Source organism: Labrus bergylta, chromosome 6, assembly GCF_963930695.1.
Source record: "Labrus bergylta chromosome 6, fLabBer1.1, whole genome shotgun sequence".
NCBI lineage: Eukaryota > Metazoa > Chordata > Actinopteri > Labriformes > Labridae > Labrus > Labrus bergylta.
In genome coordinates, this window is record NC_089200.1 from 3,058,916 (window position 1) to 3,085,580 (window position 26,665).

At 43.0% G+C, this 26,665-nt stretch overlaps 2 protein-coding genes across 2 annotated transcripts; both read right to left on the reverse strand.

The window, feature by feature from the left end:
- Positions 1-8,241: 8,241 nt before the first annotated feature.
- Positions 8,242-12,372, reverse strand: LOC136179455 (interferon-induced protein with tetratricopeptide repeats 1-like). The gene is made up of 2 exons (XM_065956282.1): positions 12,332-12,372; positions 8,242-11,986 (listed from the first exon to the last, which is right to left on the reverse strand). Exons 1-2 carry the CDS (start codon positions 12,370-12,372, stop codon positions 10,702-10,704), a joined length of 1,326 nt encoding a protein of 441 aa, XP_065812354.1. The 3' UTR covers positions 8,242-10,701.
- Positions 12,373-14,376: 2,004 nt separating this feature from the next.
- LOC136179456 (interferon-induced protein with tetratricopeptide repeats 1B-like) lies at positions 14,377-23,451 on the reverse strand. Its single transcript, XM_065956283.1, has 3 exons — positions 23,381-23,451; positions 21,597-22,419; positions 14,377-14,433 (listed from the first exon to the last, which is right to left on the reverse strand). The coding sequence occupies exons 1-3, from the start codon at positions 23,449-23,451 to the stop codon at positions 14,377-14,379; spliced, it is 951 nt and encodes a 316-aa protein (XP_065812355.1).
- Between the last annotated feature and the right edge of the window lie 3,214 nt (positions 23,452-26,665).

The window sequence follows — 26,665 nt, forward strand, 5'->3', positions numbered from 1 at the left end:
CACTCTGCTCCATGGTTTACACCTGAACTTCGCCTACTTAAAACAAAAGGTCGTCGCCTGGAACGTCTCTACAAGAAAACTGGACTTCTTATTCACAGAGAAATGTACAGTAACCACATTCTCCACTACAAGGACAGTCTCTCTACAGCTAAATCAACTCACTACGCAGGTATCATTAGCTCAGGTGAAGGGAATACAAGGACACTATTCTTCATCGTCAACAACATTCTACGACCACCGGACTCTCTCGCCTCTCATCTGTTTTCCACCACCTATTGTAACTCTTTAATGTCATTTTTCACTGCTAAAGTAGACAAGATTCACCAGCAACTGACTCCTAACATCTCATCTCTCCCAGTCTTCTTACCTCCTCTCTCTCACTCACTTTCAAGTTTCAAACTTCCTTCTGTTGCTGAAATATCTGACCTCATTCAGAAATCAAAACCATCTACCTGTCCATTAGACCCTCTCCCTACTGTCCTAGTAAAAGCCTGCCTACCCCCTCTGTCTTCCCTAATAATGGTCATCATACATTCCTCCCTCACCTCTGGTCTTGTTCCCATTTCTTTCAAGTCAGCTTCAATAACCCCTATACTTAAGAAACCTGCTGCAGACCCAAATGACTTCAACAACTTCCGTCCTATCTCTAATCTACCCTTCCTAAAGCAACGCCCATACGTAATAATCACCTTTTTATACCAGCTAGGATTGACCCACGATTTACATCTTTGGAGAGGAATGGCCTGCGCTGTCTGGGTGACTTATACATTAATGATGTTTTTGCCAGTTTCGAACAATTACGTTCTGCATTCAATTTAAATAGCTCCGACCTTTTTCGATACTTTCAGCTCCGTGATTTTGCTAGGACCCACTCACCGGCATTCCCTCAAGTTCCAAACCCTAGTGGCATTGATCTGGCACTCAAGGCAAGAGTCTTGCCCAAAGGTCAGGTTTCCTACCTTTATGACCTCCTGTTCACAACTAACGAGTCTGCGGTAAATAAGATCAAGGCTGATTGGGAAATCGAATTACAAACCAACCTTTCTGAGGATTTCTGGAAAAATCTCTTGGGTCTGTTAATTCATCTAACACTAACACCTCCAGTCTGGTTAAGAAGGCTTATCAACGCCTCTTTTTCCTGAGGACACTGAAGAGACACCACCTGTCTTCAGCTGTGCTGGTGAACTTCCACCGCTGTGTGATCGAGAGCATCCTGACCAGCAGTGTCACAGTCTGGTACGGAAACTGCTCTGTCACAGACCGTAAGGCGCTACAGCGGGTGGTAAAAACCGCCCAGCGTATCACAAGGTGTCCACTTCCTGCCATTGAGGACGTCCAAAGAAAACGCTTTTCCCCGAATTTGCGGCGAGCTCACAGCATCCTTAAAGACTCCTCCCACCCTGCCCACAGACTGTTTACCCTCCTGCCCTCCGGTAGGCGCTTCAAAAGCCTCCGGACCAGAACCAGCAGACTGATCATTTAGTCTATGGCGAGTTGCGACTAGCAGTAGTGGTCTGTCTTTATTCGTCTGTTTTCTAATGTCGTCAGTGTATAATCGACCAGAAACAACCTGATTTATAGCTCACTGCTCGTCGCACACTTCTGGGTATGGAGTTTTTATTCTTAATCATCACATGGACTTTGTTGACTGTGGCTCAGTGTTTGTTTGATCCCTGCCACTCGCATACGGGCCGGATTCAGTATTCTCGGGGATTTTTACTGGATCTAAAGTATCGACAGCAGCCACTGTTGCACCTAATTACCGAAGACTGTTTAACAGTGGATATCTCCGGTCATCGTGATGATTTTAACAAAAAGAACAACAAAGGGAAAGTACGGAAACGAGGGAGACGGGGTGGTGTCCGAGAGAGGCTCAAGCGTCTGAATCTCCACCGTATACCCCTCTCCTCGATGCTGCTCTGTAATGCCCAATCCATCAGAAACAAGATCGACGAGATCCAGGCCAACGTCATTCATCTGGAGAAATTCAGAGACTCGTGCATCATGGCTTTCACCGAGACCTGGCTTACTTCTTCGGACTTGGACACGGATCTAACGCTCTGCGGTTTTGGGACATCGGTGAGGCTTGACAGAAACGTTAACGTCACAGGTTATTTCAATCACTGTAACTTGAAATCATTGAGCAACTTTCACCAGTATATTTCTTGCCCCACCAGACTGAACAAAACTATTGACCTGTGTTATGGTTTAGTCAAAGGTGCATATAAGTCGGTTTCCCTGCCCTCTCTTGGCTCTTCTGATCACAACACCATCCTTCTTACCCCCATCTACAAACCTCTCCTTAAAAGAGTAAAGTAGTCACAAGGACAGTGGAGCTGTGGACTGAAAGTGCTATTCATCATTAAAACGTAGATAAAAATCATTCAGTGCATATGCAAGCTCTGTCTGTGATTTAAAACCGTCCATGTTAATCCACCCATTTTTCTTGTTGTCCTGGCCAGTCATGGTTTTCATGCCATCCCACACTGCCTTTAGGTCATTACTATAAAATCTATCCTCCACCCTATTCTTATATTGGAGCTTAGCCCTCTTGATTTCATGTCTGGCCTCTTTCTTCGCTTCTGCTATCTCAACAACCCCACCATGCAGAAACGTGTCATGTTTCCTGTGCAGTGCATCCTTCACTGCCCCTTCTAACGCTAGTATAAGTGTTCATTCTGTCAGATCCATGTTTAAAAAATGTAACATTAGGAAAAGCCCTGCAATCTGCAAAAAGGGCCTCCAGAGACTCTACTTTCTGCGCAGAATGAACACTTTTAATGTGGACAAGACACTGATGGTTTTATTCTACCGATCTTTTATAGAGTCAATTTTAACCTTTTGTTTTATCTCATGGTATGGTAACCTTTCTGTTCAGAACAAAAATCGTCTTTCCAGTATTGTCAATACAGCCAGTAAAATAATCGGCGCTCAGCAGCTTTCATTGTCAGAAATCTGGAATAGACAAGTTGTTAGAAAAGCAAAGTCTAAACATTCGTATGCAAGTCAGATACTCACCTCATCTTTCTGCTGTTTCTTCCTCTCAGTCGTTTTCTGAAGATGACTTAGTCGAGCAGATGTCTTGATGTTGCTCTGTGGTTACAGTCGCTCCAGCTTCAGCTCTCTAGTGTGGATGGCGTGATGATGTGCAGCAGCAGCTTTAAATGTCTGTGATAGAGGCGTGGCACTTTCCTTACCAGCAGGATGTTATGTGAGTTTAATTTCTTAAGAATTGAAACTGAAAGCCTCAAGTTGCAGGGCTCTCAAGTGTGTGTGTGTGTGTGTGTGTGTGTGTGTGTGTGTGTGTGTGTGTGTGTGTGTGTGTGTGTGTGTGTGTGTGTGTGTGTGTGTGTGTGTGTGTGTGTGTGTGTGTGTGTGTGTGTGTGGTGTGGGCTGTGCATGAGTTTAGACATTATGTGGGACTGTCTGCCTTTACAATTGTGACTGATCATCGCCCATTGCTGGGGCTCAGGCACATGGCCATTGATAATAACCCCACAGGACGGAGGGGTCGCTGGGTGCTGGAGTTCGACCCTATGCACAAGGACGGCCCTAGCAATAAAAATCCGGACGCTCTTTCCCGCAGGCCCGTTTCCCCTGGCTCTGTTGGGGCGACAACAGACCACGTTGTGGGCTCAGTGGACTGCTCTCCGGTCTCACCAGGAACATGATCTGACCTACAGACTGCTTATTCTCTCTGCTGCACTAACTCCGAACTGCAGGTTCATGTCAAGACATCCCATGGGGGGGATCTCTGGTTGACCGCCCTCTGCAACGGGTGGCAGCAGATATTCTGGAACTGTCTGTGACATCTCGGGGGAATAGGTACGTGCTGGTTGTGGAGGATTATTTTACTAAATTTGTTAATGTGTACGCCCTTCCAAACCAGACTGCTCACACGGTTGCTCACTGTCTTTTTGAGGATTATGTTTTGGTGCATGGAGTCCCTGAGGTCCTGCACACCAACCACGGCCGCCAGTTTGAGGCGGACGTGATTCAGGGTCTCTGTCAGATGTTGGGGATCAAGAAAACATGCACCATGGCATACAATCCGAAGTCGGACGGAATGGTGGAACGCCATAATCGTACTCTGATTGACCAGCTTGCTAAGATGTTGCTCTCTTGTGGGGGCAAATGGGACAGTTATGTAAAACAGGTCGCTTTTGCATACGTGGTATGCATGGTTGGGAGGCACGTGTCCCTGCTGATGTGCTTGTGCCTGGTGTTGTTTCAGACTCTCGGGGGGCTGGATCTCTGCCATGGTATGTGTCATCCATGGTGGATGGACTGAAGGCTGCTTTCTCAGTCGCCAGGCTCAATGCTGCAGAGGCTCATGAGAGAAAAAAACTGTATTATGACGCTGATGTTTGCCACCGTGCCTATGAGGCGGGAGAGATGGTGTGGTTGAATAATCCCACTGAGAGCTTCACGAAGCTGGCACCACATTGGAAGGGCCCATACCGGGTCATGGAGGCATTGATGTCTGGAGGTGAGGCTGCACTGACTTACCGCATCAGCAACCCTCTGGACTCTCTGGAGAGGACTCAGGTGGTTCACCATGACAGGCTGAAACGTTATACTTTACCAGTGCCTACAGGGACTGTTCCCCTCCTACCCTTAAAGTATCTCCTCTTTTGGGGGTTCGCCACTCCCGTTGTCGCCACAAATGGTTGAGCAACAATTGGCTGGGGGTGTGGACATCAGTCTGTATGGGGAGTTTTCAGGGCCTGAACGCAGGGGGCGTGTCCTGCGACCACCTTCACGTCTTCAGGATTTTGTGAGGTTCCGAGTTTGATGCTTGGTGTTTGTTTCCCTCTTTCTGGGATCTTTTTTTTTTTTTATGTATTTTTGCTGTTCAAGTACATTTGGGTGACAACTGTGATACAGAGGTTTTTTTTTCATGCTCAGGTTAAATTCTGCTAGGGGACTGTTTTGAGAGGTTTCCTGTTGTCTCATGGGTGCCTGTGCCAATGTTTTATGTGAAACGGGGACATTTCAAGTTTAGGGGGGGACGTATGTCACAGATTGTGACAGATTGTTGTGTTTGTTATATGTACTGTATATGAGGTGAGGTGTCCCGAGAGAGTTACCGTAGCTGCCATAAAGCAGTTGTTATTGTTGTTATCCTGTTACACTGGTACACAGGTGTGTGTGTGTAATAAAGTGGAAGCCGTGGATAAAGAAGCTCCCCGCCTATGTGCCGTTTATTGTTTTCTTATTAAGTGTATCCGGTCCAACGAACCCAGAAAGCTCGGTTACAGAGGTAAGAGAAAAGCTTTGTGAATACGGGTCCTGATCTAGGACTAAAAAACAGGTGTCAGAATAGCTGCTGAAATTAGCAAGAATTCAACTGGCTGTCTAGTTCACACACTCTGGTCAAACTGTTAGCTAATATTACTGATTACCAGCTGACTGGACACAATATTCCCCAACATACAGAAATCAAATGATGAGATGACTTACTGTATTAATACCATATGGTCCTCTTCTCCATAGACTGTAAATATAACGGTCCTCTCCCACGTCGATCAGTCTGTACTTCAGCGAGCGTCTGAATCAAAGTGCGAGCGTCTTCTTTGTAACCAGAATGTAGCGTTGTTGTAGCGGGAATATCTAAATCTTACCCGGATACAGCAATGCTATTTATTGATTGGTTGTTGGGGTAGCTATATATATATTCTTTTTTTGATTAACTGGTGCGTAGCAAGCTCCTTCTGATCTCTATGGGAAACCCACTTGATTCATATCTGTTCCACTATTTAAAAAAATGGGTTAGGGTTAGGCGTTAAGGCGTATCCTGGTAATTTATGCGTGAGAAATACAAGGTGTGGCGTGTGAGCGTGTGAACAGGTTGAAATGTGTGTCTCTCACTCCCAATGCGTGAGATTCAGAGCATTGAAGGTTGTCAGTTTTGATGCGCTTTGGCGCCATCAGGAGGTCTCTGAGTGCAACTGCAGTGTCATAAAAACGGTCACGCCTCCCCCTCTGACACCACGTGCATTTGTTGACAAACAAAGGGTGAGGAAGCCGGCAGAGACGCTGTGAGAAGATGAGGAACCGCGCAGACTCAAAAGGTACAGTAATATTACCAGATTTTGATGGAGCCTGAGTGTCTGCAGCCCGTTGTCTAGTTTGTTTATTCAACTGTTACCATGACAACGATAGGTTGTGGATAAATGGCTACATAGATCGGTTTGTAAGGTTACAAACAATTTGGAGACAAAAGTAAAGCTGCTAAACGTGAGACAATGATGACGTCACTGGTAATGATGCAGCTCGGAGTGACTATGGGGTTTCCTATTGCGCGAGACGCTAGCTTAACATTCAGTACATTAGCCGTTAACATTCACGACTAATGAATAACTTTATGAATATTATTCAAAACTCCACAGAACTGATACGGGATGAATCGAATATGATCAGTAACTGAAAACCACAGTTTGATTACATCTAAACAACTAAAACGATACTTTAAAATGTGTTTATCGACGGAGTGTGAATCATCATTAACTTACCTCCGACCAAGCTGTCAATGGCTCTGACCACATTCCTGACGTCATCACTCACACTGTGGTAATTCTAGAGTCTGTTGGGGATTATTCCTCTTCATTTTACTTTGTTGACTTTCAGAAACAAATTTTGGTTTTCAAAGCAATAATGTATGTGACACTTAGCAGGGCAACAACAGTGAGTGCTGTCAGATGGGGCCCCCTTAGGGAGGTTTCCTACTGTCATTTTGGGGCACTGCTTTGGTTTACATTTGTGAGCCCTGAGGGGCCCCTACTGGTCTGGGGCCCCAAGCAGTTGGGGCACACACACACAGACTCCAAAATAAACAGGCAGGAGAATAATGTATAACTCAAAAGAAGATATACAATGAAAAACAAGTGTTTTGGGGAAAGTCTTATGCTGTCAATATCAACCTGTTGCACTGACAGAGTATGAGGTTTTTGTTTTTCAACATCGGTTTTCCTTTTATTCCAGGATTCAGCCCAAAACTTCAATTCACCATCAATGATGAGCCGGAGCCCGGAGTGGGGCGGAGTCAGTACAGGAATGCAGCATATAGACAATGTGTGTTATGGAAAATCAACAGGAGAGATACAACAAGTCACAATATACATGGGTAACACTTTACAATAAGGTACACACATTTTGCATACTTACTGGGAGACGAATGGGAAACTAACCACTAGATATAATCCAGAGTGCATATGTGAAAAGGGCTCTAGGTAACCATTAGTTAACAGGTAGATTTGTGTGGTTTATCCAGCTTTCATTATCCGTTAAATAATAATTCACTACTCTACAACATGTGATGAAGAAGTACTCAATATCTACCCAGTACTGAGTGGTTTTCTAATGGTTACTTGAAACTTTAATCACGTTATTTTTGCATTCCAGCATGAGCATACAAAAAAAAGTTTGGGTTTGGTGCTACATTACACAAATTTTCTACCAACATAACTTGAACTGCTCTTCTGCTGTTGCTCGTTTGGAGCGACAAGTGGTTCATCCATGCCATGATTGATGGTTAGTCTTTCACTGTGCCAAGACACACATGATCAGAACATGTGCTGCTGTGAAATGTTCTTATTCTTCCTGACACAATAAGTGAATAAAAGGCTCAGACAGTAGGTGGCCTTCCTGTTAATTGCTCACGCTCCTCCTGCGTGTTGATGACGTAAGCATCTCAAGCTTTTTGCTTCTGCCTTTTCCTTTTCAGTCGCTACATAACACATGACTGTTGACTCTGTTTGAACTGTCTGTATTGTTTAAAAATGATTGTATGTGTATAATGGCTGAATAAAATACTCATACATACATGATCAGTTTGCCAGCGTGCATGTTTTCGGAGAGGAGAGCGGCAGATTATAAATTCACCGTACTCTGCAACATGATGATGAATCAGTTTATGGACGCCATCTTGTAATACTCTTAGTTCACCAGCAGATGCCGCCTGTGCTAGTTGTAAACCCAGGCAGTAAAGTGTATGTGAAGTTGTTAATCTGTCTAAAGAGCTAATTTCTTTCATTTATGTTCATTGAACTCAAATATTTCTGCCAAATAACTTACTCTAATAATTGTCAGACGCTTATGATCTGATGAGGCTTAAATTTCTAGCTCCGTCCTCCCGATAGTTTAGAACTGAAGAAGGTGAAACCACTGAAACAAAAAACTTCAAGACGATTTCTTGGTGTGCACACTGTTCATTTATTGGTATAAAGCTTAAACACAGCTTGAGCAAACAGGAGCATCTTAATATATAATTTCCAGGTAACAGAAAATACATTTTCACATGAACAATGAGGACTTTAAATTTCTGAAGCGAAGCACATTCATATAAAATCCATTAATTCTAAAATCTGAAAATACAGCATTGAAAAAACACAACAGAAGCAAAATACATGATAATCACAATTCACACATTTCTTCATTAAGTATTCACCATGACGACCGTGTTTTACAGAGGACGTCACACCTACCAGGAGCTAGGGAGTAAGATTTAAAGGTCACATAGTCTCCTCCTCTTCAACCAGTTAAAAAAATTCTCAGAACTTCCAAAAACATGTCTGAAGTTTCTTGTTCTAAATCCACTCTGATCCTGTATTTGATCATGCCTATAAACCCCTCTATTTCAGCCCTGCTCAGAACAGACTGTTTCTGTGTCTGTACCTTTAAATATGTAAATGAGCTGTGTCTGACCACGCCCTGTCTCTGGAAGGGCTTGGGTGTACTTGGTCTTTCTCGCTCCATGTCCTATTGTTTACGGTGAGAAGGCAGACTCAGAGGGCAGAACAAACACCTAGCTGTGGGAGTGTCACCCACCTGGGGGAGGGGCTACTGCCCTTTGTGATGTCAAGAAGGGAACTCCGTCCTGAATTAGTAAGTCGTTCCCAACTCTCTCGCTCTCTCTCTCTCCCCTGTTTCTAACTCTATTTACTGTCCTATCTCTAAATAAACGCATAAAAGCCCAAAAATAAAAATAATTAAGAAAATATATATATATTTTTTTTTTAACCAGGAAAAAGTCTCATTGAGACTAAAGTACAATACGAGTTAGCTAAAAAAATCTACAGTCAGATATTTCTGCCTCCAGATCATTAAGTAGACCTTTAAAAACATTCAAGGAAACCAACTCCCGAAGATTTAAAGTATCTTGCAACCGATTCCAAGAAGAGGGAGCAGCATACTTGAACGCCCTTTTTCCTAATTCCGTACGGGCTTTAGGGATGGTAAGAAGGTGAAGATGCTAACTTCCATTACTTTATATGTAGCTCTGTAGGTAGGATGGAAGCAGACCGAGAATAACCTTATAAATAAAAATATGCCAGTGATTTAGTCTACGTGCAGACAAGGCAGTCCAACCAACCCGAGCATACAAGGAGCAGTGGTGAGTAAGGGCTTTTAGATTGGTGATAAACCTCAGTGCCCCATGGTAGACAGTATCCAACGCATGTAGGCTTTGCCAGGATGCGTGCACGTAAAGAGCATCGCCATAGTCTAGCACTGACATAAAAGTGGCAGCAACAAGTGTTTTTTTGGCCTTAAATGAAAAGCAAGACTTAATTCTAAAATAAAATCCTAATTTTAACTTGAGTATTTTTTAACCTGTTGTTGAATGTGAGACTTAAAAGAGAAAATAATAAAAGTAAACCTTCCTTTAATTTATTTCAAATAGTTTTGTATGGCAAGAAATTCGTTTTTAGTTAGTTTTTATCCTTATTTTTTGGACGCCCTGGCAGAATTGGCCCCCTCCTGTTTTTCATTCTTCTTCAGGATTCTGTTGCTCTTTATTACCACTTGAAAGCAAAACGCCTTCATAGAAATTAGATGTTTTCTTTTGCTTGGACTAATTTGTTCCCCCTAAATTTGCCTCCCTATCTTTACTGCCTCGGCTCTTGCAGGTTTCTGAGAAACTCCTCAATTTCTCTGTCTTAAATAAAACATATTATTATTATTTTACCCCAGACAAACAAAAAGTCACAAAAGCCTCAAAGTGAGAAAAGTAAACGTATGAAACACTAAAATAATGAAGCTAAAGGGGGAGAAAAAGACGAATAGGAAAGGGTTTGGAATTAATAAATTAGAAACATGTAAACATTCGTATGCAAGTCAGATACTCACCTCATCTTTCTACTGTTTCTTCCTCTCAGTCGTTTTCTGAAGATGACTTAGTCGAGCAGATGTTTCCTCTTGATGTTGCTCTCTGGTTACAGTCACTCCAGGTTTAGCTCTCTAGTGTGGATGACGTGATGTGCAAAAGCAGCAGCTTTAAATGTCCGAGATAGAGGCGTGACACTTTCCTTATCAGCAGGATGTTATGTGACTTTCCTTTCCTGAATTAGTAAGTCGTTCCCAACTCTCTCCCTCTCTCTCCCCTGTTTCTAACTCTATCCACTGTCCTATCTCTAAATAAATGAATGAAAGCCCAAAAATAAAAATAGCTAATAAAATAATAAAAGTAAACCTTCCTTTGTTTTATTTCAAATAGTTTTGTATGGCAAGAAATTCGTTTTTAGTTAGTTTTTATCCTTATTTTTTGGACGCCCTGGCAGAATTGCCCCCCTCCTGTTTTTCATTCTTCTTCAGGATTCTGTTGCTCTTTATTACCACGTGAAAGCAAAACGCCTTCGTAGAAATTAGTTGTTGTTTTTTTGCTTGTACTAAATTGTTCCCCCTAAATTTGCCTCCCTATCTTTACTGCCTTGGCTCTTGCAGGTTTCTGAGAAACTCCTCAATTTCTCTGTCTTTATTCTTCTCCAGGGTTCTGATGCTTTTCTTACGGAAGGAAGATTTTTCAGGTATTGCTGCTGTCTTCATGTGATACTGTGTCGACCTGTGGTAGGCTTTTCGATCATAGGCTAAGTAATTTGCATATATGTTGTAAAGCATCTGTTTGTCTTCAGGTTCTGCAGGTTCATTTTTGAGCAGTTTCTGAAATATCTGCTCAGCTTTGGCCTTGCTGTGATGTGACTTTGCATAGATAGTTGCGAGGTCTATTTCCCTTTTGAGTGAAGAGTGAGGGTAAAGAGAGATCAGCTCCTCGTGGAGAGCGATTGCGCTGTCCATCGTGCTTTGTTCTGGGGAACTACTGCTTTTATAAATGATCCTCCATCTGTAGCAGAGTGCAACAAATTTCTTCAGATAACGCACATCTGGATGTTCTTTCAGAACTTTCTCTGCCAAATCAACGGCCTCATCAACAGATATGTGTTCTTTGTAAAGGTTTAGTAAGGCCCACATGCCACTGTTACTGCAGTTACTGCGGTTACTGCTCACATTTTCAGCCAACTCACAGACTTCATCTCGAATGTTTTCTCTTTTATTAGCACGTTGTTCAAGGTAGAGCGCAGCGAGGTACAAGTTCTTTGGATCCCGTTCCTTGGCTTGTCTCATTTTCTCCAACAGGTCACGGTCCAGCCTTGTGTCACTGAAGTTTTTGACCTTCTTTAACCATATGACATAGCTGGTGTTCCAATCCACCATTTTCGGCCGCATCCTGGCAGCTTTCTCGTAGTAATCAACAACCAGCTTCTTATCCTCTCCGAAGAACATCAGGGTCCAGGCCTTTTCAGCGCAGATCTCTGGATGGAGGTCGTCCTGGGATGGAGATGGGTCTTTTTCCATCAGGGCATCAACCTTTGACAGGTAAGCCTGACTCTCTGCTTGATCTCCCAGGTGGTGGTGCAGCCAGGCCAGGTTCCCGTAGTTCACCACTAACCAAGGACCCTCATCTGCATCTCTCAGCTTGTTGAGGGTCTCTGCAGCCTTCTGAAACAAGTTCCTCGCCTCTTCATTTAACCCCAGTTTATACTGAATGAACCCCCACAGGTTGTAAATGTGGCCCAGCCATCTATTTCCCTTCTCTTTGCTGAAGTCCTCCATCTTGTGCGTGAGACGTAAAAGTTTTGGCCTGCTGCGGTCCAGGTCCCAGGTGAAGTGGCACTGCAGGGACTCCAGTGTGGTTTGACTCTGAGCAGCACTGATGGAGAATACAAAAACAAACATTTAAACACATCAGCAGCTAGTTATGACTCTTGTGTTCTTATTTGTTATGTCTCGTCTCGCAGTGTCTCCTTTACTCTTCTAAACTGTCAATCACTTTTATTACCCTATTATATAGTCAGACAATCAAGTAAACTTCTCAGATAAATAAAAAACAGACTAAATTATTTGGTGGACATCACTGCATGGGCTCAGGAACACTTCCAGGAGACATAGTCTGTGAACACGTTAGCTGAAACTCTACCATGTGTAGGGTTGCCACCTTCCAAGCAGAAAAACAAGGGACACCCCGCAGCGGGGTGCAACTCAGTAGGGGCCTCACTGGTCCAACGGTGGGGTGGGGCACCAGTTGTGGTGAATCATGATTTAAAACGTGGTTTTAATGAAGTAATAAGAGTCATACTTAAAGTTTTAAGTGCTTTATGAACACATTTTTTTCTGAAATAATTTACAAAAACGCAAAACTTCAGTGTAAAGGCAGATACAGTAATGTATGCACAATGAAATGCACCTAACATGACTTCAGCAGATGATTACTATTAGCTATCTAATTTACAACTTAACTTAAACTTCAAATAAAGTTATTAACTTAACATTAATTAATTAACAGAGTATTATTGAAGTGCTTTTGACACTGCTGTAACATAGAGGGGAGCAGTAAGATAACAGATTTTGAATTAAATAAACAGTACGAATTGAATAGTATTTTCATTCATTTATTCTGTCCTCCTGTCTTTCGTTTTTGTTGTTTTCTTATGAAATCATGAATGATACTATTAATATGGTTTTGAACTATTTTCTTATTGTATTAATTAAGTGTCTACTGTCGATATATCGATGTTGTATTGATGATATCTCGCCCAGGACAAACTGTGAATACAGATTTGGCTAAAATAAATGTCATCTTTTTGTTTTACGTACCGAAAAATATTCACACTATCCAAACTATACTGGAATAACCTATTTATAAACATGGGAGAAAATACATTAAGTAGGCCTACAATAGTTTCCTTTACATTATATTCATTTTCACTGACACTGTCAAGCCAGGCATTACTTTCTACTCACGTCTGTATTTCTGCATCCGTTTACGTTTCAATGGTGCACGGTGCGGGAATCAGAGAAGGGAATCCTTCTGACTCATATGACTTTCTCTCACCCAATCACTGACAAGCTCTCATTGCTCATGCCAAAAAAGAACCAAACAAACCAACGGACACTCCGAGGAGGCGGGAACTAGCCGGCTGAATGATGCTGAGTTCAAAGCATCTTGGAAATACGGGACAAACCGCGTCCCGTATTGATTCAAAACGGGACGCAATATCAAAGTGTAAAAAACGGGACGATTCCGTATTTTACGGGACGGGTGGCAAACCTAACCATGTGTCATTATTTGGTTTTGTATTTGAGTTTCCCTGTTTTATCCCAGTGTTGCTTGTTTCCCTTGTGTGTTAATGTTCCCTAGTGTTGCTGGTTTTTCCCTTGTGTGTTTCCTAGTTTTGTCTTCAGTGTTTTCTGTTTTATTTTGTCATTATTTTGTTTTGTTTTGTTTCTAGTTGTTGTAGTTTACCGCCCTCCTGGCCCATATTCTGAGTTTCTATCTGAATTTGCAGAATTTTTATCAAATTTACTCCTTAGCAGTGATGGAATAATTGTTGTAGGTGACTTCAATATCCATGTGGATGTTGAAAATGATAGCCTTAACACAGCTTTCATGTCATTATTAGACTCTATTGGTTTCACCCAGGGTGTAAACGAACCTACTCATCGTTTTAACCACACCCTAGATCTTGTTTGAGCTTATGGCATTGAAATCCAAAACCTTACAGTTTTCCTAGAAAATCCTCTTCTATCAGACCATTTCCTTATTACTTTCGACTTTGTCCTACCAGAATTAGCTCTGCTTAATAAAAATGTGCTCTCTAGAAGTTTATCTGATAGAGCTGTAGCTAGATTTAAGGAAGCTATTTCAGCTGCTTTTGATTCAGTACCGTGTTTCAACCCAGTTGGAAACTCTTATGATAGCTTTAGTCCCTCTCAGCTAGATCAGTTTGTTGATAGTGCATTGGATTCGCTGAGAGTTACTCTTGATTCGATTGCTCCCCTAAAACAGAAGGTTATCAAACGGCAGAGACTAGCTCCATGGTTCAACTCAGAAACCCGTACTCTAAAACAATCGTCGCGAAATTTTGAAAGAATATGGCGCTCGACCAAAACGGTAGAATCTCGTTTATTCTGGCAGGATAGTCATAGAAAATATATGAAGGCTCTACATCACGCTCGAGCTGCCTACTACTCCTCTCTAATCGAGGAAAACAAAAGCAATCCTAGATACCTTTTCAGCACTGTAGCCAGGCTGACAGAGAGTCATGGCTCCATTGAGCCTTGTATTCCTTTAGCCCTCAGCAGTAATGAGTTCCTGATCTTTTTCAACAACAAAATTCGAGACATCAGAGACAAAATTGTTAACCTCCTGCCCTTACCTGGTGCAGATACGTCTGATACGGCAGAGACAGATCCAGGACCAGATATTAGTCTAGACTGTTTTTTTCCAATCAACCTTTCAGAGCTAAATTCAATTATTTCTGCGTCGAAACCATCAACCTGTCTTTTAGACCCAATCCCAACCAAGCTGTTTAAGGAAGTCTTTCCCTTAGTTAGCAACTCTATATTAAATATGATCAATATGTCTTTACTGGCAGGCTATGTACCACAGTCATTTAAAGTAGCGGTAATCAAACCTCTACTCAAAAAACCTACTCTATTGACTATCAGATCCTATTATACAGACTTGAACATTTACTTGGAATTACAGGGACTGCTTTAAGTTGGTTTGAATTCTACTTATCAGACCAATCTCAGTTTGTACATGTTAATGATGAGTCTTCTATGCACACCAAAGTTAGCCATGGAGTGCCACAAGGTTCAGTGCTTGGACCAATTCTCTTTACATTATATATGCTTCCTCTGGGAAATATTATGAGGAAACACTCCATACAGTTTCATTGTTATGCAGATGATACTCAGCTTTATGTATCAATGAAGCCCGATGGCACCAGTCAGTTATGTAAGCTAGAAACGTGCCTTAAGGATGTTAGGACCTGGATGACCAGAAATGTTTTGCTACTTAACTCAGACAAGACTGAAGTTATTGTGCTAGGCCCTAAAAACCTCAGAGAGACTTTTTCTAGTGATGTGACTGTCCTTAATGACATCAGCCTGGCATCTAGTACCACTGTTAGGAATCTAGGAGTTCTATTTGATCAAGATATGTCCTTTAGCTCTCACATCAGGCAAATTTCAAGAACAGCCTATTTTCACCTTCGTAATATATCCAAGATCAGGAATATCCTGTCGCAAAATGATGCAGAAAAACTAGTTCATGCATTTGTTACCTCCAGATTGGATTATTATAATTCTCTTTTGTCAGGGTGCGATGGTGGATCTCTAAAGACTCTTCAGCTAGTCCAGAACGCTGCAGCTCGTGTACTGACTAGAACTAGGAAAAGGGACCACATTACTTCTGTGTTGGCTTCTCTGCACTGGCTCCCTATACAGTCTAGAATAGAATTCAAGATCCTTCTTCTCACTTACAAAGCTCTAAATGGCCAGGCACCATCTTATCTTAAGGAGCTACTAGTGCCGTACTGCCCCTCGAGAACATTACGGTCCCAGAATGCAGGCCTGCTAGTGGTACCTACAGTCTCTAAGTGTACTATGGGAGGTAAAGCCTTCAGTTATCAGGGTCCGGGAGGCAGACACACTCTGTATTTTTAAGAATAGACTTAAAACTTTCCTTTTTGATAAATCTTATAATTAGGGCTGGTGCTGGTGTAGACCAGCTCCTAGTTATGCTGCTATAGGCTTAGACTACCGGGGGAACTGGCACCTTGAGCTCTTATCTCTTTGTCTCTCTCTCTCTCTCTCTCTCTCTCTCTCTCTCTCTCTCTCTCTGTCTGTGCATATACAGTACATCATATTACTGCATGTAGCTATCTGTAAAGCTCAGTCACTAACCACCTACTTTCCTGGGAGCTCTTGAGCTGTCTTAGGCTCCTCGAGATTGTTGGTTGACGGCCTGACAGAACTTATCTCGAGATAACACTTGTTATGAGTTGACGCTATACAAATAAAAACTGATTGATTGATTGATTGATTGAGTCTTTGGTTAGTATTATGTATCCGTTTTGCCCCCTCCCCTCTGCCCTTTTGTACAATTCCCAGTGGGAGAGGAGGGTGTCCATTGTTTTGCCTAAGTGAGAGAAACAATTAAATAAGTCATCATAGAATAAATTGTTATTCCAAGTCTACAAGACAAACAGTTTAATGACGTGGTTAATCTCTTATGTTGCAAAAACAACTACAAAACATTTGACGATCAGTCGAAGATGTAAATCCGTTGGGGGGACAGGCCTACTGCAGAGTGGTAAACATGACCCTGTCACAGCTTTTTTTAAATGTGTTACTGGCATAAAATATAAAATGAGCACATCATACTTTCCCAAAAAACATTGAAATGTCTTAGTTTCAACAGTTGTCTATGTGTTATTTTCAATTAATCAATTTGTATCTTATCATTTTACACAACGTCCAACTTCTATTGAACCAGTGGGGTTGTTTGTTCTTAACATGTACTTCCTGTGCAGAGGTTTACGCAGAGGCCTCTGGTAAACAGGATATGGGCTTGGTCCGATATGAACAGCAATATTTCAGCAGCTGTCGCAGTTTTATTTTAACACACAAGCACAATACATTTTCCATTACACATTCCACCTCTTCAATAAACCCCCCAGAAAAATCAGTCGTAATGATGATTACTTAAAAGGAAACACAAATTAAAATTGTCCCTCACCCTGCACACTCAAAAAGACCACATCATAACCTCAATCTGGCCTTTGAATACTCGCTCTCTCAACAATAAAAGCCTCATTCTCCATGACTTCATAACCGACACCAATATTGGCCTCCTTTTTTCTCACCGAAACCTGGCAAAAAGCCATGGAATATTTCTCACTAAACTAAACCACAAACACAGGATACACATACATCGACAAACCCCGTCCCAATGGACAGGGTGGTGGTGTTGCTGCTGTTTACAGGAAGAACATTCAAACTAGCACCATTCCCAACCCTGCAGTTGACTCCTTTGAACACATTGTTTTCAAACTCTCTGGTCCTACTCCCCTGGTCACTGCTGTAATCTATCGTCCCCCCCAAACCAAACCCTTCTTTTTTCAGTTATTTATGACTCTCTTACCCAACTCTGCTCAATTTCAACTTCTCTTTTGCTCCTTGGGGATTTTGACTTCCACATCAATGACACACAATGTTAAACTGCGAAAGAATTCCTGGACCTACTTCACTGCCTCAACTTCACACAGCAAATCAACTTACCTACTCACAGCCAGGGCCACATTCTGAACTGGACACAATCCATCAACTGTCAAGTCTCAACCTCAACATCTCCAACCATCTGGCTATGAACATGGACATTGACATCCCTCTTCCCACTCCAAAGCTAAAACAAAAAATCTCCTTCAGAAACGTAAATTCAGTCGACCCCCCAGCTTTATCAGCCTCTATAACCAGCAAAATCCCCCCCAATTTGATAATCCCTCTGAATTCATCACTTACCATAACAACACACTCTCCTTCTGTCTAGATCAACTGGCTAAACTTAAAACTAAAACTCTCTCATTCACACACTCTGCACCCTGATACACTCTCAAACTCCATAAAATGAAATCCCACAAACGCCAGCTGACTACCTCAGACAATACAAGGAAGCTCTCAGCACAGCCCGGTCCACCTATTACTCACATCTAATCCACTCAGGCTCATCCAACCCCAAGGCTCTCTTCTCTGCAATAAACAAACTCTTCAAACCCAGTGACAACACCTCTTCTCCTTCACAGTTGACAAATGCAATGCTTTACCCAAAACACTCAAACTGGCAGCCGTCACCACCATCCTCAAGAAACCTGGACTCAAAACCGACAGCATGTGAAACTTCCACCCCATCTCCAACCTCTACTTTCTGTCAAAAATACTGGAACGTGTTGTCTCCTACCCAGATCAAATCCCACCTCCAATAACCTGTTTGAACCATTTCAGTCTGGCTTCATAGCACAGAAACAGCTCTCCTCAAAGTCACCAACGACCTCCTCAACATCCTCAACATCCTCGGCCTCACTGCAGCCTTTGACACCATCAGCCACAGTATTCTTCTGTCCAGCTTAGAACACTCACTCAACTTCACTGGCACTGCTCTTTCCTGGTTAAAATCCTACCTCACCGACAGACAACAGTTTATCAAAATCCATCTTTAACTTGTTTTTATTAATATTAGCTTAATGTGATACACTTGATACCCTTCTGTTTCTAAAAATGATCATCCAAAGTCCTTAATAAACTCCAAAACATCCAGAACTGTGCTGCACCCCGTCTCACCCACACCCGATCCAGTGAACCCCTCACCCCTGTCCTACATATCTCCACTGGGTCCCTGTCCCGTACCATATCCAATTCAAAATCCTGCTCCTTACACATAAAGCCCTTAACCACCAGGTCCCCTCCTATCTCACAGTTCACCCTCACACTCCTGCACGCAGCCTCCATTCTTTAAAAGCCAACCTCCTGTCTCCCCCACTTAGAACCAAGGAACGAACCTGGGGGGACAGAACCTTCTCCATAGCTGCCCCCTCCCTCTGGAAACTCACTCCCTACACACATTCAACACTGCACTGACCCTTCTACATTCAAATCACTAATCAAAACTCACCTCTCCAAATAAGCTTTTATGATTGTGATGTGTGTTCTGTATATCTGTCGCTGCACCTTCATGTTGTTTTAGTTATGATTTGTGTGTAATGTTGTAATGTCTGTTAGTCTGTCCTTACTGTTCTGATCCTTCTGTCTTTTTAACAAATGTACAGTGTCTTGAAATTGAAACTTACAAATAAGATGTATTATTATTATTTTACCCCAGACAAACAAAAAGTCACAAAAGCCTCAAAGTGAGAAAAGTAAACGTATGAAACACTAAAATAATGAAGCTAAAGGGAAGAAAAAGACTAAAAGGAAAGGGTTTGGAATTAATAAATTAGAAACATGTAAACATTCGTATGCAAGTCAGATACTCACCTCATCTTTCTACTGTTTCTTCCTCTCAGTCGTTTTCTGAAGATGATTTAGTCGAACAGATGTTTCCTCTTGATGGTGCTCTCTGGTTACAGTCGCTCCAGCTTCAGCTCTCTAGTCTGGATGACGTGATGTGCAGCAGCAGCTTTAATTGTCCGTGATAGAGGCGTGGCACTTTCCTTATCAGCAGGATGTTATGTGACTTTCCTTTCCTTTCTTAAGAATTAAATCTCAATGCCTCAATATGTTGTCAGTTTTGGTGCGCTTTGGCGCCATCAGGAGGTCACTGAGTGCAACTGCAGTGTCATAAAAACGGTCACGCCTCCCCCTCTGACACCATGTGCATTTGTTGACAAACAAAGGGTGAGGAAGCCGGCAGAGACGCTGTGAGAAGATGAGGAACCACGCAGACTCAAAAGGTACAGTAATATTACCAGATTTTGATGGAGCCTGAGTGTCTGCAGCCCGTTGTCTAGTTTGTTTATTCAACTGTTACCATGACAACTATAGGTCGTGGATAAATGGCTACATAGATCGGTTTGTAAGGTTACAAACTTTTTGGAGACAAAAGTAAAGCTGCTAAATGTGAGACAATGATGACATCACCGGTAATGACACAGCTCAATCTGTAATAAATGATGTCTGCAGGGATGTTCATTCTGCCGTATTACAGACTTGTTAGGCAGTAGTATAACCAGTTTGCAACCCTATGTAGAAAGTTACGTTATATAACGGTCTGTTTGTGCATTGCTGATGTAACCCTGTGTGTTCTGGGTTGTGGAAAGGACTCAGGAGACAGCTCGTGTGTTCTGGCTCTGTAATTACAGACAAATTAACAGAAACCGATGAATTGTGTTGTGAGCCGGGATCAAACATCTCCCCTGATAAATAAAAAAAACGTGTTATTTAGGAGAGCCAGAGTCAGAACATTAGCCGTTAACTTTCATGACTAATGAATAACTTTATGAATATTATTCAAAACTCCTCAGAACTGATACGGGATGAATCGAATATGATCAGTAACTGAAAACCACAGTTTGATTTCATCTAAACAACTAAAAAAATACTTTAAAATGTGTTTATCGACGGAGCATGAATCATCATTAACCTACCTCCGACCAAGCTGTCAACGGCTCTGACCACATTCCTGACGTCATCACACACACTGTGGTAATTCTAGAGTCTGTTGACTGTGTTTGAACTGTCTGTATTGTTTAAAAATGATTGTATATGTATAATGGCTGAATAAAATACTCATACATACATGATCAGTTTGCCAGCGTGCGTGTGTTCGGAGAGGAGAGTGGCAGATTATAAATTCATCGTACTCTGCAACATGATGAATCAGTTTATGGACGCCATCTTGTAATACTCTTAGTTCACCAGCAGATGGCGCATGTGCTAGTTGTAAACCCAGACAGTAAAGCGTATGTGAAGTTGTTAATCTGTCTAAAGAGCTCATTTCTTCCATTTATGTTCGTTGAACTCGAATATTTCTGCCAAATTACTTACTCTAATAATTAAAAGGAATATATTATGTTAGAAATGAGTGTTTGTTTTCTATTTAATCTTTGTGCTGGATGTGAACATTGTTATTCATGTCATGTTTGTGACCCTGTATAAACCAGCTCTCTCAGAACACTCCGTTTTAGTGTGTGTGTCTCTTTAAATGTAATGATGAAATCGTTTAGTGTGATAGCACTAAACGATAGCAGCTTTAGCAGAATTAGGACGCTTATGATCCGACGAGGCTTAAATTTCTAGCGCCATCCTTCTTCAGTTTAGAACTGAAGTTAGTTAGTTTTTATCCTTATTTTTTGGACGCCCTGGCAGAATTGGCCACCTCCTGTTTTTCATTCTTCTCCAGGATTCTGTTGCTCTTTATTACCACGTGTGAAAGCAAAACGCCTTTGTAGAATTTTTTTTTTTTTTTTTGCTTGGACAAAATTGTACCCCCTAAATTTGCCTCCCTATCTTTACTGCCTTGGCTCTTGCAGATTTCTGAGAAACTCTTCTATTTCTCTGCACATTATGCTTCGGTATTTATTCTCCTCTAGGATTCTGATGCTGTTCTCACGGTTGAAGGATTTTTCTGGTATTGCTGCTGCCTTCATGTGATACTGTATCGACCTGTGGGAGTCATTTAGATTAAAGTATAAATGATTTGCATATTTGTTGTATAGCATCTGTTTGTCTGAAGGTTCTGCAGGTTCATTTTTGAGCAGTTTCTGAAATATCTGCTCAGCTTTGGCCTTGCTGTGATGTGACTTTGCATAGATAGTTGCGAGGTCTGTTTCCTTTTTGAGTGAAGAGTGAGGGTAAAGAGAGAGCAGCTCCTCGTGGAGAGCGATTGCTCTGTCCATCATGCTTTGTTCTGGGGAACTACAGCTTTTATAAACGATCCTCCATCTGTAGCAGAACGCAAGTAATTTCTTCAGATAACGCACATCTGGATGTTCTTTCAGAACTTTCTCTGCCAAATCAACAGCCTCATCAACTGATATGTATTTTATGTAAAGGTTTAGTAAGGCCCACATGCCACTGCCACTGCAGCACAGAGTGCTCACATTTCCAGCCAACTCACGGACTTCATCTCGAATGTTTTCTCCTTCATCAGCACGTTGGTCAAGGTAGAGTGCAGCGAGGCACAAGTTCTCTGGATCCCGTTCCTTGGCTTGTCTCATTTTCTCCAAGAGGTCAGGGTCCAGCATTGGGTCACTGAAGTTTTGGGCGTTCTTTAACCATATGACATAGCTGGTGTTCCAGTCCACCATGTCCGGCTGCATCCTGGCAGCTTTCTCGTAGTAATCAACAACCAGCTTCTTATCCTCTCCGAAGAACATCAGGGTCCAGGCCTTTTCAGCGCAGATCTCTGGATGGAGGTCGTCCTGTGATGGAGATGGGTATTTTTCCATCAGGGCATCAACCTTTGACAGGTAAGCCTGACTCTCTGCTTGATCTCCCAGGTGGTGGTGCAGCCAGGCCAGGTTCCCGTAGTTCACCACTAACCAAGCACCCTCATCTGCCTTTCTCAGCTTGTTGAGTGCCTCCGTAGCCTTCTGAAACAAACTGTTAGCCTCTTCATTTAACCCCAGTTTATACTGAATGAACCCCCACAGGTTGTAATTGTGGCCCAGCTTTCTATTTCCCTCCTCTGTGCTGAAGTCCTCCATCTTGTGCGTGAGGCGTAACAGTTTTGGCCTGCTGTGGACCAGGTCCCAAGTGAAGTGGCACTGCAGGGACTCCAGTGTGGTTTGACTCTGAGCAGCACTGATGGAGAATAAAAAAACAAACATTTAAACACATCAGCAGCTAGTTTTTTTTGCAGTGTGCTATGTTTGGATGTTTACTGTTCATCTCCCATGAAGAAAATAAGATGTTTTAAAGAAGCAATATGTAACTCAGACACCTAGTGTTTAAAATGAGTACTGCAGTTAAAATTCTAAACATTGTATGGTCACAAATTAGACGACACTTTGGGTGGCTTTCCCTCCCTAAAGCAACGCCCATACGTAATAATCACCTTTTTATACCAGCTAGGATTGACCCACGATTTACATCTTTGGAGAGGAATGGCCTGCGCTGTCTGGGTGACTTATACATTAATGATGTTTTGCCAGTTTCGAACAATTACGTTCTGCATTCAATTTAAATAGCTCCGACCTTTTTCGATACTTTCAGCTTCGTGATTTTGCTAGGACCCACTCACCGGCATTCCCTCAAGTTCCAAACCCTAGTGGCATTGATCTGGCACTCAAGGCAAGAGTCTTGCCCAAAGGTCAGGTTTCCAACCTTATGACCTCCTGTTCACAACTAACGAGTCTGCGGTAAATAAGATCAAGGCTGATTGGGAAATCGAATTACAAACCAACCTTTCTGAGGATTTCTGGAAAAATCTCTTGGGGCTGTTAATTCATCTAACACTAACACCTCCAGTCTGGTTAAGAAGGCTCATCAATGCCTCTTTTTCCTGAGGACACTGAAGAGACACCACCTGTCTTCAGCTGTACTGATGAACTTCTACCGCTGTGTGATCGAGAGCATCCTGACCAGCAGTGTCTCAGTCTGGTACGGAAACTGCTCTGTCACAGACCGTAAGGCGCCACAGCGGGTGGTAAAAACCGCCCAGCGTATCACAAGGTGTCCACTTCCTGCCATTGAGGACGTCCAAAGAAAACGCTGTCTGCGGCGAGCTCACAGCATCCTTAAAGACTCCTCCCACCCTGCCCACAGACTGTTTACCCTCCTGCCCTCCGGTAGGCGCTTCAAAAGCCTCCGGACCAGAACCAGCAGACTGATCATTTAGTCTATGGCGAGTTGCGACTAGCAGTAGTGGTCTGTCTTTATTCGTCTGTTCTCTAATGTCGTCAGTGTATAATCGACCAGAAACAACCTGATTTATAGCTCACTGCTCGTCGCACACTTCTGGGTATGGAGTTTTTATTCTTAATCATCACGTGGACTTTGTTGACTGTGGCTCAGTGTTTGTTTGATCCCTGCCACTCGCATACGGGCCGGATTCAGTATTCTCGGGGATTTTTACTGGATCTAAAGTATCAACAGCAGCCACTGTTGCACCTAATTACCGAAGACTGTTTAACAGTGGATATCTCCGGTCATCGTGATGATTTTAACAAAAAGAACAACAAAGGGAAAGTACGGAAACGAGGGAGACGGGGTGGTGTCCGAGAGAGGCTCAAGCGTCTGAATCTCCACCGTATACCCCTCTCCTCGATGCTGCTCTGTAATGCCCAATCCATCAGAAACAAGATCGACGAGATCCAGGCCAACGTCATTCATCTGGAGAAATTCAGAGACTCGTGCATCATGGCTTTCACCGAGACCTGGCTTACTTCTTCGGACTTGGACACGGATCTAACGCTCTGCGGTTTTGGGACATCGGTGAGGCTTGACAGAAACGTTAACGTCACAGGTTATTTCAATCACTGTAACTTGAAATCATTGAGCAACTTTCACCAGTATATTTCTTGCCCCACCAGACTGAACAAAACTATTGACCTGTGTTATGGTTTAGTCAAAGGTGCATATAAGTCGGTTTCCCTGCCCTCTCTTGGCTCTTCTGATCACAACACCATCCTTCTTACCCCCATCTACAAACCTCTCCTTAAAAGAGTAAAGTAGTCACAAGGACAGTGGAGCTGTGGACTGAAAGTGCTATTCATCATTAAAACGTAGATAAAAATCATTCAGTGCATATGCAAGCTCTGTCTGTGATTTAAAACCGTCCATGTTAATCCACCCATTTTTCTTGTTGTCCTGGCCAGTCATGGTTTTCATGCCATCCCACACTGCCTTTAGGTCATTACTATAAAATCTATCCTCCACCCTATTCTTATATTGGAGCTTAGCCCTCTTGATTTCATGTCTGGCCTCTTTCTTCGCTTCTGCTATCTCAACAACCCCACCATGCAGAAACGTGTCATGTTTCCTGTGCAGTGCATCCTTCACTGCCCCTTCTAACGCTAGTATAAGTGTTCATTCTGTCAGATCCATGTTTAAAAAATGTAACATTAGGAAAAGCCCTGCAATCTGCAAAAAGGGCGTCCAGAGACTCTACTTTCTGCGCAGAATTAACACTTTTAATGTGGACAAGACACTGATGGTTTTATTCTACCGATCTTTTATAGAGTCAATTTTAACCTTTTGTTTTATCTCATGGTATGATAACCTTTCTGTTCAGAACAAAAATCGTCTTTCCAGTATTGTCAATACAGCCAGTAAAATAATCGGCGCTCAGCAGCTTTCATTGTCAGAAATCTGGAATAGACAAGTTGTTAGAAAAGCAAAGTCTAAACATTCGTATGCAAGTCAGATACTCACCTCATCTTTCTGCTGTTTCTTCCTCTCAGTCGTTTTCTGAAGATGACTTAGTCGAGCAGATGTCTTGATGTTGCTCTGTGGTTACAGTCGCTCCAGCTTCAGCTCTCTAGTGTGGATGGCGTGATGATGTGCAGCAGCAGCTTTAAATGTCTGTGATAGAGGCGTGGCACTTTCCTTACCAGCAGGATGTTATGTGAGTTTAATTTCTTAAGAATTGAAACTGAAAGCCTCAAGTTGCAGGGCTCTCAAGTGTGTGTGTGTGTGTGTGTGTGTGTGTGTGTGTGTGTGTGTGTGTGTGTGTGTGTGTGTGTGTGTGTGTGTGTGTGTGTGTGTGTGTGTGTGTGTGTGTGTGTGTGTGTGGTGTGGGCTGTGCATGAGTTTAGACATTATGTGGGACTGTCTGCCTTTACAATTGTGACTGATCATCGCCCATTGCTGGGGCTCAGGCACATGGCCATTGATAATAACCCCACAGGACGGAGGGGTCGCTGGGTGCTGGAGTTGGACCCTATGCACAAGGACGGCCCTAGCAATAAAAATCCGGACGCTCTTTCCCGCAGGCCCGTTTCCCCTGGCTCTGTTGGGGCGACAACAGACCACGTTGTGGGCTCAGTGGACTGCTCTCCGGTCTCACCAGGAACATGATCTGACCTACAGATTGCTTATTCTCTCTGCTGCACTAACTCCGAACTGCAGGTTCATGTCAAGACATCCCATGGGGGGGATCTCTGGTTGACCGCCCTCTGCAACGGGTGGCAGCAGATATTCTGGAACTGTCTGTGACATCTCGGGGGAATAGGTACGTGCTGGTTGTGGAGGATTATTTTACTAAATTTGTTAATGTGTACGCCCTTCCAAACCAGACTGCTCATACGGTTGCTCACTGTCTTTTTGAGGATTATGTTTTGGTGCATGGAGTCCCTGAGGTCCTGCACACCAACCACGGCCGCCAGTTTGAGGCGGACGTGATTCAGGGTCTCTGTCAGATGTTGGGGATCAAGAAAACATGCACCATGGCATACAATCCGAAGTCGGACGGAATGGTGGAACGCCATAATCGTACTCTGATTGACCAGCTTGCTAAGATGTTGCTCTCTTGTGGGGGCAAATGGGACAGTTATGTAAAACAGGTCGCTTTTGCATACGTGGTATGCATGGTTGGGAGGCGCGTGTCCCTGCTGATGTGCTTGTGCCTGGTGTTGTTTCAGACTCTCGGGGGGCTGGATCTCTGCCATGGTATGTGTCATCCATGGTGGATGGACTGAAGGCTGCTTTCTCAGTCGCCAGGCTCAATGCTGCAGAGGCTCATGAGAGAAAAAAACTGTATTATGACGCTGATGTTTGCCACCGTGCCTATGAGGCGGGAGAGATGGTGTGGTTGAATAATCCCACTGAGAGCTTCACGAAGCTGGCACCACATTGGAAGGGCCCATACCGGGTCATGGAGGCGTTGGCGTCTGGAGGTGAGGCTGCACTGACTTACCGCATCAGCAACCCTCTGGACTCTCTGGAGAGGACTCAGGTGGTTCACCATGACAGGCTGAAACGTTATACTTTACCAGTGCCTACAGGGACTGTTCCCCTCCTACCCTTAAAGTATCTCCTCTTTTGGGGGTTTCGCCACTCCCGTTGTCGCCACAAATGGTTGAGCAACAATTGGCTGGGGGTGTGGACA

Excerpts from the sequence above, each read along its gene's own strand:
- LOC136179455 (XM_065956282.1), bottom strand. The coding sequence starts at position 12,372 with ATGATTCACCACAACTGGTGCCCCACCCCACCGTTGGACCA. Across the intron at positions 11,987-12,331 it reads CCCACCCCACCGTTGGACCA|TGCTGCTCAGAGTCAAACCA; the intron begins GTGAGGCCCCTA and ends ATTCTCCATCAG.
- LOC136179456 (XM_065956283.1), bottom strand. The coding sequence starts at position 23,451 with ATGATCAGTCTGCTGGTTCTGGTCCGGAGGCTTTTGAAGCGCCTACCG. Across the intron at positions 22,420-23,380 it reads GGCAGGAGGGTAAACAGTCT|TGCTGCTCAGAGTCAAACCA; the intron begins GTGGGCAGGGTG and ends ATTCTCCATCAG. Across the intron at positions 14,434-21,596 it reads TTCTGAAAGAACATCCAGAT|ATCAGGAACTCATTACTGCT; the intron begins GTGCGTTATCTG and ends TTGTTGAAAAAG.